General features: G+C 34.0%; 3 protein-coding genes across 5 annotated transcripts in view; 2 read left to right on the forward strand and 1 right to left on the reverse strand.

The window, feature by feature from the left end:
- Positions 1-4,932, forward strand: part of LOC148951012 (small integral membrane protein 12-A) — a 28,259-nt gene extending 23,327 nt beyond the window's left edge. For all 3 annotated transcript variants that reach the window (XM_089090097.1, XM_089090099.1, XM_089090098.1), the window contains exon 2: positions 4,637-4,932. In XM_089090097.1, the coding sequence (XP_088946223.1) occupies positions 4,660-4,932 (273 nt within the window). In that variant the 5' untranslated portion in view covers positions 4,637-4,659. The remainder of the gene's footprint in view (positions 1-4,636) is intronic.
- Positions 4,907-7,175, forward strand: LOC148951013 (uncharacterized). Its single transcript, XM_089090096.1, has 2 exons — positions 4,907-5,251; positions 6,934-7,175. The coding sequence occupies exons 1-2, from the start codon at positions 4,907-4,909 to the stop codon at positions 7,045-7,047; spliced, it is 459 nt and encodes a 152-aa protein (XP_088946222.1). The 3' UTR covers positions 7,048-7,175.
- Positions 7,176-15,105: 7,930 nt separating this feature from the next.
- LOC148951014 (deubiquitinase DESI2-like) overlaps positions 15,106-21,362 on the reverse strand; it is a 69,082-nt gene continuing 62,825 nt past the window's right edge. The window contains exon 5 of the mRNA XM_089090559.1: positions 15,106-15,349. Within this exon, the coding sequence (XP_088946685.1) occupies positions 15,176-15,349 (174 nt within the window). The 3' untranslated portion in view covers positions 15,106-15,175. The remainder of the gene's footprint in view (positions 15,350-21,362) is intronic.

The following is a 21,362-nucleotide window of genomic DNA, read 5'->3' on the forward strand; positions in this document are numbered from 1 at the left end:
TTACTTAGGCAGCGCTAGCGCGCTGCCTATGAAATTGTCAAGTCTTCCAATTACTTTCGACTATTAAAAAGGGCACTAGACCTTTTGAATTCTAATCGAATGAGCCTTTTTGAGTTTCTACGACAACACTTCCTATAAACACCTTCTATTGCCCCAGGGTATAAATTATAAATCTTGCCCTAAAGGCTCTGAGGGTGTTTGTCATCCTCTAAGACATAATTACTAGAACTTTCAACTACGTTAAACAAAATGGCTATCTCAAAATTTTGATTGGATGTGTCTGGGAAAATGGTGGGCGTGAGAGGGGTGTTAGTCTTTCTCCAATTACTTTCAACTATTACAAAAGGCACAAGCCCTTTCTATTTTCAATCAAATGAGCCCTTTTGAAGTTTCTACGACAACGCTTTCAATAAAAACCTTATATTCCCCAAGGGAATAACTTACAACCCTCGCCCTTAGGGCTGGTTGGGGGGGTTGCCATCCTCAAAGACCTAATTTCCAGAACTTTCTGCAACGTTGAACAAAATGGCTATCTGAAAATTTTGATCGGATGTGTTTGGGGGAATGGTGGGCGTGAGACAGGGGTTAGTTACCGTCCAATCACTTTCAACTATTAAAAAGAACACTAGCGCTCTCAATTTCAATTGAATGAGCCCCTTTTGAAGTTTGTACAACAACTCTATCATTGAAAACCTTATATGCCCCCAGGGCATAACTTAAAACCTTTGCCCTGGGGACTCTCGGGGGTTTGTCATCCTTAAATACATAATTTCCAGAACTTTCAACTACGTTGAACAAAATGGCTATCTCTAAGCTTTGATTGAATGTGTTTAGGGAAATGGAGGGCGTGAGAGGGTGTTGTTAATTACTCTGCACTCACTTTTGACTATTAATAAGGGCAATTTTAATTTCCAATCAAATGAGCTCCATTTGAAATTTCTACAACCACTCTCTATAAAAAGCATATATGCCTCCATGGCACAAATTGAAAACCTTGTACTGACCGCTCTGCTTGGGTGTTCATCAAAAAAGACATGATTTTCAGAAATTTTGAGAACGTTGAACAAAATGGATATCTCAAAATTTTGATTGGATGTGTTTGGGGAAATGGTGGGCGTGAGAGGGGGGCTAGTTGCCCATTTCAATAAAAAGCTTATATGCCCCCAGGGCGTAATTTATAACCCTGAAGACTATGGGGAGAGTGTCCTGCTCAAAGGTATAATTTCCTGAACTTTAAATTTCGTGGAACAAAATGGCTATCAAAAAATTTTGATCGGATATGTTTGGGGAAATGGTGGGCGTGGAAGAGGTGTTATTTGCCTTCCAATTACTTTCGACTATTAAAAAGGGCACAAACCATTTCAATTTCTAATCAAAGGAGCCTTTTTGAAGTTTCTACGACAACGCGTTCTATAAAAAACTTTATGCCCCCAAGGCATAACTTACAAACCTTGTCCTGAGGGCTGTGAGGAGGCTGTCATCCCCAAACACCTAATTTCCAGAACTTAAAACTATGCTGAACAAAATGGCTATCTCAAAATTTTGATTGGATGTGTTTGGGGGAATGATGGGCGTGAGGGGGGGCTAGTTGCCCTCCAATCACTTTCGACTATTAAAAAGGGTACTAGCCCTTTGAATTTCCAATCGAATGGCGCCTGTTTTAAAGTTTCTAAGACAATGCCTTCTATAAAAACCTTATATGCCCCCAGGCCATAACTTAAAACCCTTGCCCTGAGGGTTGTGAGGGAGTGTCCTTCTCAAAAACATATTTTCTATCTAGAAAACAACTACGCTGAACAAAATGGCTATCTCAAAATTTTGATTGCATGTGTTTGGGGAAATGATGGGCGTAGGGGGGGGGGGGGCTAGTTGCCCTCCAGTTACTTTCGACTATTAAAAAGGGCACCAGCCCTTTAAATTTCCAATCGAATGAGCCTGTTTTGAAGTTTCTACGACAACGCCTTCTATAAAAACCTTATATGCCCCCAGGCCATAACTTAAAGCCCTTGCCCTGAGGGTTGTGGGGGAGTGTCCTCCTCAAAAAGATATTTTCTATCTGGAAATCAACAACGCTGAACAAAATGGCTATCTCAAAATTTTGATTCGATGTATTTGGGGGAATGATGAGCGTGGGGGGGCTAGTTGCCCTCCAATCACTTTCGACTATTAAAAAGGGTACTAGCCCTTTGATTTTTCAATCGAATGAGCCTGTTTTGAAGTTTCTACGACAACGCTTTCTATAAAACCTTATATGCCCCCAGCGCATAACTTAAAACCCTTGCCCTGAGAGTTGTGGGGGAGTGTCCTCCTCAAAAACATATTTTCTACCTGGAAATCAACAACGCTGAACAAAATGGCTATCTCAAAATGTAGATTAGATGTGTTTTGGGGAATGATGGGCGTTGTGGGAGGGGGCTAGTTGCCCTCCAATCACTTTTGACTATTAAAATAGGCACTAGCCACTCCAATTTCCAATCGAATGAGCCCCTTTCTATTTTTATACGAAGACGCCTACTATACGAAGTTCCCGGGCATGGCGAAAAAAAAAAAAAAAAAAACAACACATTTTGCCCACATCGTTCTTTACTTAGGCAGCGCTAGCGCGCTGCCTATGCTTTACGTATGGTTTATGACTAGAAAAGAATTTAGCCTTACGTTCGGGAAAGCAATCGAGAAATTTTGAGTTTACCTTATTATGGAATTCTTCCTACTTGGGAATCCAAGCCTTTAGCTGGAGAGACTGTAACCCAGTTATCTCCTGCTATCCAGTCACTGAAGGGCAACTGATCATTGTCAGTGTTTGAACTTGAGGAAACTTCGGTTACATAATATTTAATTTTTACTTTTTCCAAGGGGTTCCATTGTAACATATAATTATAATTTCCACCAAGTGGTGCTAGTTTACTTGGATTCTGGTAATATTCCGAAAGATTTGTCAGGATTACATCCAGAGAAGTATTCCCCTTAGTTGTTGGGAAATTGACTAGAGTTTTAAGGTTAAGTGACCTGGCCAGCTATTTGCTATCGAGTTCGTTAGCATCTCCTAGCATTACTACTCCAAAATATGGATGAGTTCTCTGCACGTAATCTGTCAATTCCTGCAGCTTCTCCCAAAAAGCTTTTCTTGCTGCAGCGGGCTGTGATGCATTCTCGAATTTTGCAATCTTGGAAAGTAATTGCTTGGCAAATGAAACTATCAAAATTGAGTCCAAGACCTTACTTATATTGGGAAACTACTACTACTAACAACTCACCGCAGCACTAAGCCGCCTGAGGCCTACACAGCTACGCACTCTCCTCTTCCATCCCAATTTGTTCAAAGCCTCCCTCTTTACACCCTCCCAGGAAGTTCTCATTTCCTTTAAGTCTTAATTTATGACGTCTTCCCACCCCAACTGCAGACAACCTCCTTTCCGTTTAGCCCTAGACAGCTGGCCGAAAGGACAACATTCGGGAATCTTCATCCTCAGACCGCGCCCTAGCCATCTCAACCTTTCTCTCATTATAGCCCTAGAAAGCGGGATTGAACCACACTTTTCGTAAAGCCTAATTTTGGGAAAGGTCTTTGAAAAATTGTCTGCCCCCTAGATTTTGAAAATTTGTGTCCTTTCTGTATCTTCATTTAGCGAAGTCCTTGCTCTCCATCACATTGCATTTGCTTGTTTTGAAACCTTTTCCCAAGGGCAGGGTTGCTTTGATAAACGGTAGAAAGATGCACAGCGCAAATAATGTGCAAACAAACTTCATTCTTATAACTTTTCATTAATTCCTGAAAGTTGCATTGTCTTATTCAACTACTTTCTAACATGGCAAAAAGCCCCTCTTTTAGAATTTTACACTAGATATCTAGACTAATTAAAAAGTGTACTCTTTACTTCTTAACAGTCTACTCGCTTATACATTGTAAATTCAAGGAAAAAAAATTATAAGGCACTACAATATACTGGGATTATATACGTATAGCTTACTACAATTCTAATACAGTTACAAAGAGAAGTTTCCTTTTGTATGATTATTTATCTTCTTAAACATGGTCAACTGAAAAATGTAAAGGCTAGCTAACACTGAGAGTACAATGTATATATTTGAGGCATTCGAGATAAGCTCATTCAGTAACTAAAGCTTGTTCTTCATCTCTCTTTTTCTTTAGAAATAGAAACAAAGCTGAATAGCATATCTATATAAATTAGTATATGTATTCAAACTAGAATACAAATCTTGTACCAATATATTGAAGGATATAGTTTTACTACCAACTGCTTCATGAATTCAAGCAAGTTAGACTTTCGGGTTGGGTTGTATCCTAGGGGAGGTGAGGTTACTGGCTTTGATCCTTCCTAAAATAGTTGTTCAGGCTCATAAATTGGTCTTAAAATGCAGGTTAAGAAATCTTACCCCCCTCTCACAAACACTCATTTACCTGGTATTTATATACCCACAAATAAAAAGCCTTTGGGATCCCCCTCCTCAAATAAAACTTCAGATATGATTCTGCTGTTTGAATTATGTTAGGCAGTATTGTTAAATCCTTTTATGACCAGGCCATTTGTTGATTAAGAACTTTTTAAATGCCAGTTTTTTTGCACTAATTTGTGTCAAATTTAACTGCTGTTTTACCATTATTTACTATTTTTAGATATATTGCTTTACAATAAAGGCATGATTCCAGCTGTTTGGGCAGTGTTAAGAAGCTATGCTCCTGCACTTATGCTACCGGTTGCTGCTCTAGTGGGATTTATTGGTTACAGTATTGAGTCCAGAGTGTCTGAAAGATATACTCCCTACAAAGATAGTATTGGAGAAGCACGTGAAGAAAGACAGTTAGAAGAAGTTTTGAGTAAAGAAGGTAGCTTAGTGGAAAGCATAAAAGAGAAGAAATTTGTGCCGAGATCGGTTTTTGAAAAAAATGTATCACCTTCTCTTCAGAAATAGATTTAATTTATTCTATTTTTATGCTCCAGTTAGGTTGTTTCAGTGCAGTGTTGTAGATAAAAGTAAAGTGTCTCCTAAAAAACAACTGACTTATGAGCAGAAGGCCTTAAGAAAACGTTACTGGGAATTTGAAGCTGTGTGGAATAGAAAAGTAGATATAGCTAGTTTATCCGAAGAAGAGAAACTTATCAATAAGATTCACAATGAAGCTGTGATAAATGGACATTTTACCTATGATGATCCTGCTACAGGTAACCGTGTAATGACCAGATTGAGACATTTTCTGAAAGGTACCTGCTGTGGGAATGCTTGCAGGCATGTAAGTAACTTTATCTACTGGAGTAACAGTAGTGGGGGTAGTTGTTGTTATTATTTTTTTTTACAATATCCTTTTTAAGTATTTGAATTTTCACAGGCCTAAACTACTTACAAAGCTGCTTCCAAAGTACCATAACCATTGATGTAACTAAAGAATGTATCTAGAAGACTGAGCCTTCCAGAAGGGCTTAGATCCCTTAAAAAAAAATTCGGAACACATAGAAAAAGCTATAGAAATATGGAAAACTTAAAGAAATAAGTCATTGTTTATCCTGATAGCTGCCCTAATATATGTGCTGTACCAATTTATTTTTCCTCGAAAAACAATTTTTTTTCTTCGAAAACTTACAGGTTATATTCTTTGAATGATTTCTAAATAAATAGGAAATAGATATATTTTACTGTAGCTAAACACCTCAAAAAGGTTATTAAGCTTTGGTTGTAGAATTTTTCTTACTAGTGTCAATTTTCTTAAGGGGAAGTATAGTAACATGGGTTATTGGGAGTCTCAGCTCTCCCTTTATGGGGTGCAAGGGTGCTTAAAGATTTATAGTGGTAACCACCATAAAATTTTAAATAATGCGAAAACATGATTATTTTATCTTAACAACAATTTTTTAAGAAAGTTAAAAAACCAGGTTTTCAGGTTGATATACCTGAGGCAGTTAAAAAACCAACAGAGAGAAAAATCTCAGTGAAAAAAAAACAAAAAACGAGACTTCGGCTGAGGCCGAAGTGTCGTTTGTTGTTTTTTTTCACTGAGATTTTTCTCTGTTGGTTTTTTGTCATGGCTGGCCAGTTCGGCTTAAGATCTTTCATCTGAGGCAGTTAATTTGGTAAGTCCCAGTGATGAACTGGAATTTTAAAGCTGAACCTATTTGAAGAGGACCCTCTTCAGGAGTATGTACTTAGGCTACTATCGATCCACTGTCCCAAGCCTTGAATTGTTTCTAAGGTTAAAAATGGTTGACATAATTCTCAATGAAAAGATTCCTTTAGATTTCTTGGAAACTTTGAAGAATTTTGTTCTAAATCTTTTAGCACTTTTTCATTTTATAATTTCTGTAAAAATGAAATATGTTAATGTCTATTTTAGTTTAGTTGCCTCTAAAACTGCTGCTTTGCATTTCCAAAAAAAATATTTTCGGTTACAATAATCCAAAAATTTGAATTCATTGTGCTTTCTGGAAAAATGTTGAAAAGTGTGCACAAATTAAGTACAAATTATAACCCCGTAAAAGTACTTAAACATGTGAAAAGCACTTTTGAGTAAATGTATTCAAGACCATGGAAATGGGCTTAAATATCTTGCCAACACACTTTTAAAAAAAAAAAAAAAAAAAAAAAAACTGTAAAAACTTAGCAAAATTGTTTTGCATGTATTTTTGTCACTTGTGTACGAGCCGGACAAAAATTTCTAAGGGGGGCGGGGGGTAACATGATACAGGTAGTATTGACACATAGCTACTATAGCTTTGTTTTAGGCAACTCGGAACCAAGAATTTGATATCTTACAGGATAAGCTATTTCAATTGAACATTCAAATAATGTCCAGGACAACTTTTAGAAGATTTATGGTCCATTATGGTGTATTATACAGAATTTTTCCTTAGTATACTTTACTTTGTCATTCTTCTTTATTCAATTTATTCTGTTTCAAATTTTAAGTGCCTTATCTTTTAGTGCGTTTATAATCACGAAGCAGTCCCAAAGAGCATGCAAAAAACAAGGCGCTTCAATAGTGCCTTTTGGGTGCCAGTACAATCAGAAGAGGCAGAAAGCAATGAAGAAGATTGAATTTCGAAGAATGAAAGAAGAGGAGTAAGGATGTGCTAGCATTTGACCAGTGAAAATCAATTGTGCAAAATATTTGTTCCTTTTTTTAAGGAATAAAAGTTTAAATGTTGATACAAAAATACTTTGGCACAAAAAAAGTTATCACAGCTCAAGAAAGTGAATGAAAAGAATTACGACTGTAGGCAATATTCCCAGGGTCTATTACATAAAGCACTTTGAGTCATAGCGTCTGATCTAAAAATATTGAGAAACATTTGGTGCAATCTACTAAATTCACCCCTAAAATTAGTTTTATCTAACACGAAGGTTTCGTCAGTATTATTTTTAATCCTTAGAACATATTATTTTTTAATATCATGAAAAAGGAGGGGGGGGGTATGTGTATCTGCATGATGCAAATGATGTTTCCGTATAGTAATACTAAACGTATTTTAGACGAAGGTGTATAAACCAGCCCTATTGCTCCATCCCAATATTACCAACATCGACATAATTATGGATTGGCGAATCGTTTAAAAGTGAGCCCATATATACGTCAAAACTCAGAGTTTCAGTCAAGTTGATGCTTATTTACAGTGAGATTTAGGTAGCACTGGACCCACCAGTACTGAGATATATCTGATTATCTAGCTCAGACAGTTCAAAAACGAAGCAAAAAAGGCAAGATAAATGAAGAATTAGCGATTTGGGCCATTTCCGTTGACGGTTCTTCTCACTGCCGTCACTGTCGTTTGTGGAAAGGCATAGTCACAGAGAAACACAGAGGTCACTTCCAAGATGTTAATTTTAAACCAGGCACATAGACAAGAGTGTTGTTCAGGGGAAAGAACACTTAAAAAAATACTTGATAATGTGAATAAGAAGTGCCAAGACATTAATTTTTTTTTCTATTAAATATATATATATATATATATATATATATATATATATATATATATATATATATATATATTAAATAAATAAAAAAGGAAACACAAATATAATATTTCTTATATAGATATAAGGAAATATAAAAAATATATAAAAATTAAAATAAAGCAGTTTTTTCTATTAGAAAACTTTTCGTTTGTTTTTATTAACTTAAAATTTCATAAAAAGAATTAATCAGGTTTTGAATAAAATATTTTCATTGAAAAAATCCATTGCTGGAAGTTCCTGTCTGAATGTGGTTTTTAAATCAATCATGTTTTAAAAAAGAAGGGCGATTTACCTCTCCAGAAATAAAGAATGACATGATAGGCGTATACAAATGAGTCACAAAAATAATTCAAAGGAAATACAGCACATTTTTTAATACAGAAATATAGGCAGTACTCTTCCCTTCTCTTTTTGGTTTAGCTTGTTCCATTTTAATAAAATTGAGATAATGATTAAGTACTATTTTCGCATGCTACCAGTTACCACAAAATCCTTCTGCTTCATCTTATACTCCATAAGAACACATAATATATAAATAATTTTTATTTGTAAAAATCTGTGGCACAGTTAGAAGAAAATGAACGTTGCCAAATTATTGACTACATAATAGAGTGAAAGTTAAAAATAATTTCAAGAAAAATTCTAAACTCTAACATTCATTCAATTAGATTCAATAAAAAACACCATCAACTACTCATTAGAAATAACGACATAATTTTAAGACAGAGAATGCAAAATTATAATCATAAAACAGATAACATAGAATTGAAAAGACTTTTTGTTGCCAAATAGTTATTATTTTGTCAACTATAACACAAGAGGAATTGATTCGTATGAAAGGTAAAAAGTTCTGAAATCCACTATTGACCATCCGCCTCCTATAGTCCACTCTAGAGGTTGTGTTTTAAAAAAGGGTTGCACGATAGGGCAGTACAAGTTCTTAATATATATATATATATATATATATATATATATATATATATATATATATATATATATATATATATATATTCTTGTACTCAAAACGAAGAAAAATCTCACCATTTCACATGAACAGAAGTAAGGTTTTTGTGCTTTTTGCAGAAACTTTTTTTTAATTGACAGATAGAAAAGACACATCCGTAAAATAAAAAAGTGTAATTGAACAACGCGGTTTTATCTTTCTATGCAGTATAGATAACCATGCAAGAGTGCGCCCAGCATTTTTTTGCGATTTTTGCGGGGGTAAAAACGCATGAAAAATTTTTTATATGCATTTTTTACGCTTTGACGAGTCGGGTAAAAAAATTTATGGGGAGGGGGAGGTTCATACCCTGTAACCTCTCGCCCTTGGATACGGCCTTAAAACCATGTTATTTAGTCTTTTAGCGGAAATACGACAAAATTTGTCCCAGTTAAGTCTGGTCTCTCTTGTTTCTAAAGAAGTAAATGCTCCTCTATAATTGCGACCAGTGGATAAAGACTGACTAAAACGATTTCTCTCTCTTTCTAAAGCAATTTAGGAAGATGTGTGGGATACGCCCTTTCCTTTAGAAACAGAACCATGTCTAATATGTAATAGTTGCGATTGCTTCAAATAAATTATTACGCATTTCAATTTACATAATAACCATATTTAATTTGAATTTCAACCATATCTAATAGGTAATAGTTGCGATTAATTCCTTTCGTTCCCACTGATGATTTTTTTTTTTAAGCAAAACGGCTCAGGGATAGCGAATGTCGGAAAATCGTTAAAAATGTTACCACAGAAACCGTTCACTGCAGCCCATGAAACGCAAAAAAAAAAAAATATTATGGTATATTTAAAATTGATACATAAGAATAGGCGAAATCAAGTTTTAGCAGCCAAGAAAAACATTCAAAGGGCTAAACTTTATTAGCTTTGGCCAGCTATGCCTAATACAAAATTTAATTCTTATATTCTATGCTCATTTCCCTGGAAATGAGCATAGAATAACCCCCCCCCCCAGGCATCGACTATTACAATGGTGCATTAAAAGGACACAGCCCTCATGTTGTTTGTCAAATATTAATGGAAAACTTCTGGAAAACATGATTAGTTTCTCAGTTACTTGCAATTTTAAGGTTCCACAAAGCTTTTAATTCAGAATAATGGGTATGATTTTCAAGGCTCAGTAGAAATATTTGAACGCAACCATTGAACCGTTCTGACGCATAAACTTGCATTAAAAAACGGAGGTAATTTGACGTATCACGCAAAAATGGCCGTTTTAGCATGAAATCCCATCAGTGTGAACCCAGGGTTACACTAACACCAACCTTTAAGTAGTCTACATACCTGAATTGCGCAACCGAATTCTGTTTAAGATTTAGTACCCAAGGATAAAATTAATTATAAAGAATTTTCTTAGCAAAAACATTCCTTCGTCTTCTTTATTTCACAAAATTATTTTTAGTAGTCAATTCCATACAAAACAGGTATGAATTTTTTTCTTTTAATTTTCATCATGATTGTTTAATTGAATGACTATTTGTTTGTGCATTTGTTTAAGTTACATTTACAAGGTGCGTTCTTTCTATGTTGTGTTTTATTTTTTATTCGTCAGGTTTTGCTTTAAGCTACTTGAGTGGAAAAATAAAATAAGTAATTTCTAAAAAAAATTATTTTCAAGCTTCTTGTTTATCCAAGTATAATTTTATGAACGTCAAATAATGTGACTACCCGAACTTATCGTCGCGATCTCGTCAAAAGGTCGTATCAAACATTTTTAAGATAATCGCAGAAAACTGTTTGTCATAATAATCAATAAGACAAATATTATAATTAATAAGACAAAATTTTTTTGAACCCAAATTAACTTCGAAGCTGTATTGAGCTCAAAATTCTTATAAATTTAAATTGAGCATATTTGGAATTGGTCTTGTTCTGCTGGGTTAATGCTGGGTTAGTGTAATATCCATGGTGCTAGCATTTTTAATTCCAATCGAACTCGTGATTAACCATCGAATTTTCCATGGTCTTGGACAACTGAACAATTCTAATCGGTTTCCTCTTTTTATTCTATCCCTTAATTTATTACCTTGGGATTACAAAAATGACTCAAAATCTGTGGAATTTTGGTGATTAAGGCGGCAATTTTAGAAGGGTAGGATGGAAGAACGGTGCTAATAGGAGTGTTGCCCCAGGGTGGACTAACGTTGCAACGAGTGTATTGTGGCAGTAATTATTTAGCCATGAAAAATTAATTGGGAACTAATATGGGAATATAAAAAAAAAACTGACGTGTACTTCAGTTACTTCAAACATAATTATTGGTTTAAAAAGGACCCTTTTCAAAGCCAGGTACAAATATAAATATCGTAAAAGGTCATTCAATATCAACAGACAAAACTTGTGTTATTATCAACAGAAGTTTGAAAAATTTCAAATAAAAAAAAGACCAATTTTGGATTTATAATTTTGAACTATATTTCTTGAAAAATAAATTATTATATTGGTTAATAAAGCATCTTGATTATTGTAACGATCTCTTAGAAGGAGATGGAAAATTTAAAATGGTATTTTGATACCACGTTTGAAAAAAACTATAGGCCTATTCTTGATATCAGTTAGTATCAAAGATTGGTTTATATTCTTTTTTTACGTTTTTACGAGTAGGACAACATTTGGGTGGGGGGGGGGGTCAAATCCCCTCCCCCTGGATACGGCCTTGCATAGTTTCTTTTTTATGTATTTTGATAATTTTAAAGAAATTTTGTTATTTATCTCCATACATTTTTATTATCTATTTTTATCTAGACTTGATATCTATTATGTGCTGAAAGTAATTATTCGGTAAAAAAAAAATTGTTTCCCTAACAATGGTAATTTGAATAGATAAGCACTTGAACGGGGTTTCGAACTTCCTCGTCCGTTGAAACATCCAGGGCGCAATGATCCAAAAAGATCCATTATTAAATTATGTTAAATTATTAATTAAAATATTATATTAAATTATATATATCAATTTCATTTACTGAGTGCGAAAGGTCTATTGATCGGAATTCATGCACAAAATACGAAAATTACACCACTTATTAAAAATTATAAACAGTATTTTAAGTGTCTTAACTTTTCGATTATTCGAGTTAACAATCGAAATAACAGTTTGGAGCTAATTCAATTATTCGAGCCTGCCGTTGGCTTCGATTATTCGAGATAGCAGTCGATCCTGTCTACAGCTAGTTTTAAATATTCTATCGAAATGCAATTTCTATAAGTCAAAGTATACACAATTGCTTTTTTCACGTTAGCACATTTTAAAAATGTTGTGAACTTTCCAAATACTGACCTTCAAAAATAAACTATATTTGATTACTAACCTATAATTCCGACATTAAATTGCAATCAAAAAAGTATTCCTTATCTACAGCTATAAAATTAAAGATCGTAAAAGGAAAAAAGAACAAACGCACTTGAATATAAAGCGATAGAACCATTAATAAAAAGACATTTAGAGTGGAAAGTAATTAGACTCTTTACATACAAAAACGGAAAATTTATCCCTTTTCTCAATCTCATGGCTTTCTTATTCTAAGATCTTATCTATTGCCGCACCTAGGGGAGAAGGGGTGAATTTGAACGAAGGGTAGTTTCTATCTTTCTTAAATAACTCGAATAAAAAACCTAATTGACCCAAGTCTTTAATTAACACTTACGAAAAATTAAAACAACAATTAATATAAAGACTGATCAGTACAAGGTAAGTGTTGGGAGAAATTTGAAGGGTAGAAACTTCAATTTATAGGCTGGATATACATTCCTACCATCTATATTTTAAACAACTGCAATATATACAACTCTTTAGAGGACTGAAGTCGGAACTGCATATCGTGGCTACTGCGAGCAGTTCCTCTATAATAGGAAAACCAAACTGTTCAGGGCGGAAATACAGATTGACTTGCTTGTATATATTGTAGCATTGCAAATTGTAACTTGAATCAAACCTGAGACAGTGAAACTTGCAACAGGGGGGTTTCAGTCTCTATCGAGAAATTTGGGTCTAAAATAAAACTGCACTAAACAAACTACTTTTTAGGGTGTAGAACTTTTAAAGGAACCTCAAAGGAAGATTAGATAAAAGAGAAAATGTTTATAATAAACTTTACACCATGACGATATCAAAATCCCGTCATAGTTTAATATCTTCACTGTTCACCTTAAACTCCCAATTCCTTCCCTAGATGCAGCAGTTCAAAATCGAAACACGTTATTTAAATTTTTCACAGTTTTGACTTTACCATATCACATACTTATTTGTGTTGATTACTAATCCTGACCTTCGACAAGTCTTTGGATGTCAGCTTTTTCATTTGCCCTAATCAGAAACTGATAAGGCTCGAAACTTAAGCTCATTTCAAGAGAAGAACATCTCCTTGTTCTGTAATGCAGTCAATGTTTTTTCGTTCAACCCTGCCCCACAAAAGATATAAGCTTTTTACTACATTGCTCACGGCGTTTTCACTACACAGTGGACATTTCCCCGATGATTTCCGTTCAACTGAAATTTTTGTAATGCTTTATCACTTTTTCAACTGAATTGCCAATACAATGTCGTTTACGTCCTAATCTCGAACTAAATGGTATACTAAATCAAACTTAAAAATTATTACTCCAAATGGAATCTGAGCTGGTGCAGCCAAGAAGAATTTTTTTAAAAAAACTACGATTTTTTTTACTTTACCCTTCCAGAAAATTTACACCTCTATTTGTATGGAAACATGCCAAATAAAGTTGAGTTTTATTTATAGACAAGGGGTATTAGCTAACCATGCCGATAAATGATTACTATTGCCTTTCTTTTCTGACTTTCTACTTTAGGTTTTCTATCCCTCCAAACTTTTTCTCTTTGTTTCCTTTAGAGTGGACACAAGGCCGTACCCAGGATTTTTTTCGGAGGGTGTTTTACTCAAAGATTTTTTTCGGGGGAGGGGGGGAGGTGTACACAAAAAACGCATACAAAATTTGTTTATATCCATTTTTATTATGTTTTTACGAGTAAAAAAAAAACATTTCGGGAGGGGTTCAAACCCCCCCTCTGGGTACGGCCTTGGGTGGACAGCATAAACGGAAACATGCCGAAAAAGGTGTAGCTGAATTTATAGACAAACATGGATTTATTTGTCTTTCCTCTTTAATTTTCTACTTTAAACTTTAATTTTCTATTTTGATTAAAACCATTTTCTGGGCTAAATCCCAGCATCAGAAGATTTTCAAAAGAAGAATTCAACAGTATTCAAAAAATATTTTTAAAATTCTCCCCATCAGGACTGGTTGAAGATCCCCTCTTTCAGGTGCATGAACAATTAAATCGAGCTAAGCGAATGAGGAAAATTACTTTCCGCTCAAGAGACGACATGCCAAAATACTATTTCATCCCCCATGTTCCATTTGTCAAATTCCCTTTATCGCACAAAGGTACCATACTAAAGATACAATTTTATTTCAAAGAACATGAGCTGATAAAAGGAAACACGAATTAGTTTCCGAACACCCCATCTAGCTTTACCCAGTTGAATTATAAATCTAATTACAAAAACATTGATAAAAATACTATTTTATCTATGCCCTTTTTGCTTTTACTTGAAATCGGACCTAGGGTAAAAGACCATGTTTGATAGAATGATCCAACGTGTAAATCTGTATAGGTTTCATTTTAAGAGGAGCATTTTTGAAATCTAGCATAGTACTAACTATTTTACATGCAATCCAAGAGAGATGTTGAAGACCTAGTCAAGAGGTTTTCGATTTAATCCAAAGAAACCTAGACCTTTAATTGAAATCCAAATTTTAATGAATTAAAACTAAGCTCAGATAAACGCCTATTGACTAACTAGGTTTGTCAATTGATGGTGCACTGTCCATAACATAGTTTTTTACCACTTTAAGTGTTTACTATTGCCACTATGAGTGGCAACAGTTTAAAATAGCGCCACTGTCAATGGCAGTGAATTCCTATTTCGCTCACGTGCACCGAAAATCCTTTCCTATTTAGAGTTTACCTTCATTGGTCCCAGTTGAAACAGAGATATAATCCTTTTCGTATGTTACCTCGTGGCTTCAAATTGCATCTGCTCAAAACCTTTTTTTGTCTTTAATGTGTTTCGCTTTTGAACGACCCATTGTTTCAAAGCCAACAGTCGAAAATTTTTATTACAAAAGAACGATTTAACCCGAGCTAAATTCTGGAAGGACAATTGAAGGTCACTAGGAAGACTGTATGTTGTTAGTTTCATCATGGGATATAGATGTCTCTAATGAATGTTCCAAAGCAACTGGGGTCAGCCACTCTTTTGGCAGCCATTTTTCAATAAATGGTAAATAGTTACTCATTGAAGCCAACCGATTCACCCAGGATGGAATTTCTCTGCCACATAAAACCTAAAAGAGCATACAATAGTATTAATGCTAGTGACAAGACAATAGAGCAATGGTTCCCACCAGATTTTGGTCCATGCCCCACTCACCTATATCTAATTTCCTGATACACGTGAGATATCGAGATATACAACTATAAAAAAGCCTTCGAAAAACAAAACTTGAAGAAACAAAATTCAAAAATGGATTTTTTTAAGCCAAGCAAAACTTCATGAAAAACAAAGCGAAAATTTCGCTTTGTGAGAAAATAATTTTTGTGACAAATAAACAAAAAACAAAAAACAAGAAATAAACAAAAACAAGACAACAAGACAAGCAATAAAAACAAGACAAATAAACAAAAAACAAGAAAGAGGCGATTGGCCCAACCTACGATATCTCGTGATATTGAAATTTTTTATTCAAAATGTTACCTGTATTCACCTGAAGAAAGCATGAAACGCCATCAACATGTTTTTTCTTCTTTTTTTTGGGGGGATGGGGGGGGGGGGTCAGGGGTGGGCCTCTAGGCTTAGTTTATGCTAATGATAAATATTGTCTGTATAAAACACATTTTATACAAGGAATTACGTTACTGTAATCCTATCATGTATATTTTTAACTCTTTAAATGAATGTGAATCCGACGTTATTCACATGAAAAGCGTTTTTTTTTCAAAATTAAGGTTCCTAAGTATAGTCAACCAATGGGTGCATGTCCTGTACATGACCCCCAAATATATTGCCATGCCTCACCTGTGGGGCCTGCACCCCACGTTGGGACTCGCAGCTTTAGAGAAAGGAAAGAGAAGAAGTGTTACCACAGAAGATTTGCCGAAAGCCCCATGTTGGCGAAAAACACAGTGCTATGCATTATCTTAGCAATTTGCAACGAGAACAAAACTAACGGTTACGTAAAAGAATGTAAAGAAATATAAATAGACGCGGAGCAAACTAGAAATATATTTCTGTCTAAAAAAACCACTAAACATACACACACTGATTTCCTGTTCTTACACATTTTCTGAAAGGCAGAAATTTAATTCATTTAAAAGGTTGATTTCACTTTTAATTCAATTTTGATATATTGAAACAAATTATCCTGATAAAAGCAACTCAAGAGGGATCACAATAAAGACAAATCTTGCAAAAATTATTTTCTGTCTAAGAGGAAGGCAAAACCTTGTAGGAGAGATTTTCGAAAATATTTGAGAAAAATTAACCTAAAAGCATAATTTCTTTTCTGAAGAAGTTAAAAATCAATCACAATAATAATTCTAGCAGGATAACTACACTATTTATCTCATAACAATCTTTTTGTAAATAATGTTGTTATATTCATAACAACATTATTTTATCAGGTAAATAAGCAGTCAAATCCATTGTTTATAGCTATTCGATACCTTAAAAATCATTTTGCGAGTCTCAGTATAAGCTGACAATGATGCAAGTTTCATTAAATATGAATATCTCTATCCCTGGCATAAAACGGGAGCCTGGCCTTCCCAAGGCCAGAACATACGTTGCACTTTTACTGAAAAAAAAATTAAATCTTTTCACTTTAAAACTTTAGTAAATCAAATATTATTTAAATTTTAAGGAATAAATATCAGAATATATATATTAAACTGACAATGCACATTCATTTGTATTTTTTTTTTCAGTAAAGTGCAACGTATGTTCTGGCCTTGGGAATGCATAGGGGTTTTGAGCCCTACTCATGTTCATTTCTGCTCGTTTTGAGTTTGACTCGGTTATTTACTGTAATTTCTGTTCGTTTTGGGGGTCATTGATTTATTGATGCTGACTTGTGGTAGTTTTACGCTTGGTACATTATTTGATTTTATTTTTGCTCATTTTTGGTTTAATGGAATTCTTTACTTTTTTTAAAAAAACTTATTTTGTGAAGGTTTTTGCATTATTTTTTGTTTGTTTTATGTTGACATACTCTTTTCAGGGAAAAAGAAAATAACTGTTTAAAATTTTTTGGTTTTCTTTAAGAATTTAAAGTTTGGCCAGCTATTTGTATGCTGGAAAAATTTTTTAAACAGTTTTTAACAACATACACCCTTTTCAAAATCTGGACACAAATGGTAATGTTTAGTTTATTTTTATACCTCCTCTAGTTAACCTGAAATAGAAAACTTGATACCATTCGCAAAATCCTCTATCTATGGTCTTTGACAGCTTGGATACACTTACACTCTTTTGGTTAAATTTTAAGAGCAAAAGTAGTAATAGAAGTAGCCCCGAAAGTTTGAACATGATATCCTCAGTCGTTCTTGAGATACTGCTGAGATATCTTATTGGCAATTAGCATTAACACAGTGCATTTTGATTTAATCTTAAGATAACATTTAGTGTTTAAACATAATGGACAAATTGCATAAATGTGGGAGGTTGACCTACGCAATATCCCTAGAGATACAGTTACAAGACCGTCTAGCTATGCTGAACAAAATAGCTATCTTAAATTTTGATTGGAAGTATTTTGAAAATTATGAGCTAAAGAAGAGGGCTGATTCCAATCAAATTAGCTCCCTGAAAATATCAATGATATTACTTGCTATGATAGAGCAGCGCTGCTTATGATATTGCTTATATGCCCTTTTAATACTTGCATGTGTATAGTTTTTTTAATTTAATTGAAACTCCCCCTAAAACCTTCAACATAATGCCCTTAAGTGTCAGTAGTCACAGCAACCGTAGAAGTAGTATCAAAAGTATACAAATAGTGTCTTCTGGCTAGTTCAAAATCTGTCACAAATTACCCTGAAAAAGGGCCATCTTAATAATTTAAGCCGTTATTGTGATATTGCTTTATCACCCTATTAGTAGAGTAGTACCTTATACTTTGCTTGAAGCTATAGGAATTCCCATACTATTTGCTTGATGCTCTACACCTTTTCAAAGAGAGTCAGAACACCCTCACACAGTTTGACATAGACATTTTTTTTTTTTAATCGAAAACTAGAGATTGTCAAATTGCGTATTTAGGAATGGTTTTTTAGGGAAAGCTGTCTATCACTCATGTGTTATCCACAGTTCCATCTCCTTGAAGTCTGTGCTATGAAGAGCAGTTTCTGATTTGTTTTGGACAATTGCCTTTAGCCAACAATAGTTTGATATGAATGTGTCGGCAGATAGGATTTGCGAATTTGATCCTATTAAGGTGGAGAAAAAAAAAGAAAAGGGTTTAGTATTTGCGAATACTCAGAGTACTTAGTGCTGTACGGTGGGGGCCGAGCTGCTAGTAAAAACCCCGTCTGGATGAGTTGAAATAAAAAATTTAACAAGAAATGACTGAAAAGTGTTTTGGGGGAGATGGGTTGATTGTGTACTGTATAATACACAAGTGATGTTTGGACAGTGTTGTCAATTTAAAATAGTTTAACGTTATACTATACGAAGAAGCTGATACTAAGAGGGGTGTAGATGACAAGAAAAGAATTGTAATAGCGGATAGCTTTACTTCTTTGATGTGTTCCGTATAATACATAAGTGGTGGGTTGATGACAGAAGGATCTCTTAGAGTACTTATAGTGCCGTACTGTGGTACGAATTGCTTGTGAAAAACCCAAATGAATGACTTGAAATAAAAATTTTTAACAAGAAATGTCTGAAAAGTATTTTTTGGGGGATTTCTAGTTGAAAATGCTTATTTTTTAATTTAATTGGGATGAAAAGTCAAAGTCTAACATAAAGAACAAGGTATTTCGGAGGGGGTAGCTCACTTCATATACGGGATAATTTCCATTCGTCTTAGTTTTTAACGATGCTCCTTATATCTGGTTGAAAAAACTTATTTTTTAATTTAATTGGGATGAAAAGTCAAAGTAACATAAAGAACAAGGTATTTCGGAGGGGGTAGCTCACTTCATATACGGGATAATTTCCGTTCGTCTTAGTTTTTAACGATGCTCCTTATTTCTAGTTGAAAATGCTTATTTATTTTTTTAATTGGGATGAAAAGTCAAAGTCTAACATAAGGAACAAGGTATTTGGGAGAGTGTAGCTCACTTCATATACGGGATAATCTACATTCGTCTTAATTTTTAACGACTCTCCGTATTTCTAGTTGAAAATGCTTATTTTTTCATTGAGTTGGGATGAAAAGTCAAAGTCTAGCATAAAGAACAAGTTATTTCAGAGGGGGTAGCTTACTTCATATACGGAATAATTTGCATTCGTCTTAGTTTTTAAGGATGCTCCTTATTTCTAGTTCAAAATGCTTATTTTTTAATTTAATTCGGATGAGAAGTTAAAATCTAACATAAAGAACAAAGTATTTCGGATGGGGTAGCTCACTTCATATACGGGATAATTTGTATTCGTCTTAGTTTTTATCGATGCTCCTTATTTCTGGTTGAAAATGCTTATTTTTTAATTTAATTGGGATGAAAATTCAAAGTCTAACATAAAGAACAAGGTATTTCAGAGGGGGTAGCTCACTTCATATACGGGATAATTTCCATTCGTCTTAGTTTTTAACGATGCTCCTTATTTCTAGTTGAAAATGCTTATTTTTTAATTTAATTGGGATGAAAAGTCAAAGTCTAACATAAAGAAGAAGGTATTTCGGAGTGGGTAGCTCACTTCATATACGGGATAATTTCCTTTCGTCTTAGTTTTTAACGATGCTCCTTATTTCTAGTTGAAAATGCTTATTTTTTAATTTAATTGGGATGAAAAGTCAAAGTCTAACATAAGGAACAAGGTATTTGGGAGAGGGTAGCTCACTTCATATACGGGATAATCTTCATTCGTCTTAATTTTTAACGATGCTCCTTATTTCTAGTTGAAAATGTTTATTTTTTCATTTAATTGGGATGAAAAGTCAAAGTCTAACATAAAGAACAAGTTATTTCAGAGTGGGTAGCTTACTTCATATACGGGATAATTTCCATTCGTCTTAGTTTTTAACGATGCTCCTTATTTCTGGTTGAAAATGCTTATTTTTTAATTTAATTGGGATGAAAAGTCAAAGTCTAACATAAAGAACAAGGTATTTCGGAGGGGGTAGCTCACTTCATATACGGGATAATTTGCATTCGTCTTAGTTTTTAGCGATGCTCCTTATTTCTGGTTGAAAATGCTTATTTTTTAATTTAATTGGGATGAAAATTCAAAGTCTAACATAAAGAACAAGGTATTTCAGAGGGGGTAGCTCACTTCATATACGGGATAATTTCCATTCGTCTTAATTTTTAACGATGATCCTTATTTCTAGTTGAAAATGCTTATTTTTTAATTTGATTGGGATGAAAAGTCAAAGTCTAACATAAAGAACAAGGTATTTCGGAGAGGGTAGCTCACTTCATATACGGGATAATTTCCATTCGTCTTAGTTTTTAACGATGCTCTTTATTTCTGGTTGAAAATGCTTATTTTCTAATTTAATTGGGATGAAAAGTCAAAGTCTAACATAAAGAACAAGGTATTTCGGAGGGGGTAGCTCACTTCATATACGGGATAATTTCCATTAGTCTTAGTTTTTAACGATGCTCATTATTTCTGGTTGAAAATACTTATTTTATAAATTTAATTGGGATGAAAAGTCAAAGTATAACATAAAGAACAAGGTATTTCGGAGGGGGTAGCTCACTTCATATACGGGATTATTTCCATTCGTCTTAGTTTTTAACGATGCTCCTTATTTCTAGTTGAAATTGCTTATTTTTTAATTAAATTGGGATGAAAAGTCAAAGTCTAACATAAAGAACAAGGTATTTCGGAGGGGGGTAGCTCACTTCAAATACGGGATAATTTGCATTCGTCTTAGTTTTTAACGATGCTTCTTATTTCTGGTTGAAAATGCTTATTTTTTAATTTAATTGGGATGAAAAGTCAAAGTCTAGCATAAAGAGCAAGGTATTTCGGAGGGGGCTCGTTACTGATATTGATATTAGTGCGTAAACTACAAACGGACAAAAATATTCAGAACTTTTTTTTTCTTATAGCCTTGTCTTTGAAGACATTTCTTCATCTTAATTGGCTTTAGAAATATCATGCAAAATAAACTAGCCTAACCGTCGTTG

The sequence above is a fragment of the Artemia sp. Qi Xiang Cuo genome, chromosome 6 (assembly GCF_049724085.1).
Source record: "Artemia sp. Qi Xiang Cuo chromosome 6, ASM4972408v1, whole genome shotgun sequence".
Taxonomy (NCBI): domain Eukaryota; kingdom Metazoa; phylum Arthropoda; class Branchiopoda; order Anostraca; family Artemiidae; genus Artemia; species Artemia sp. Qi Xiang Cuo.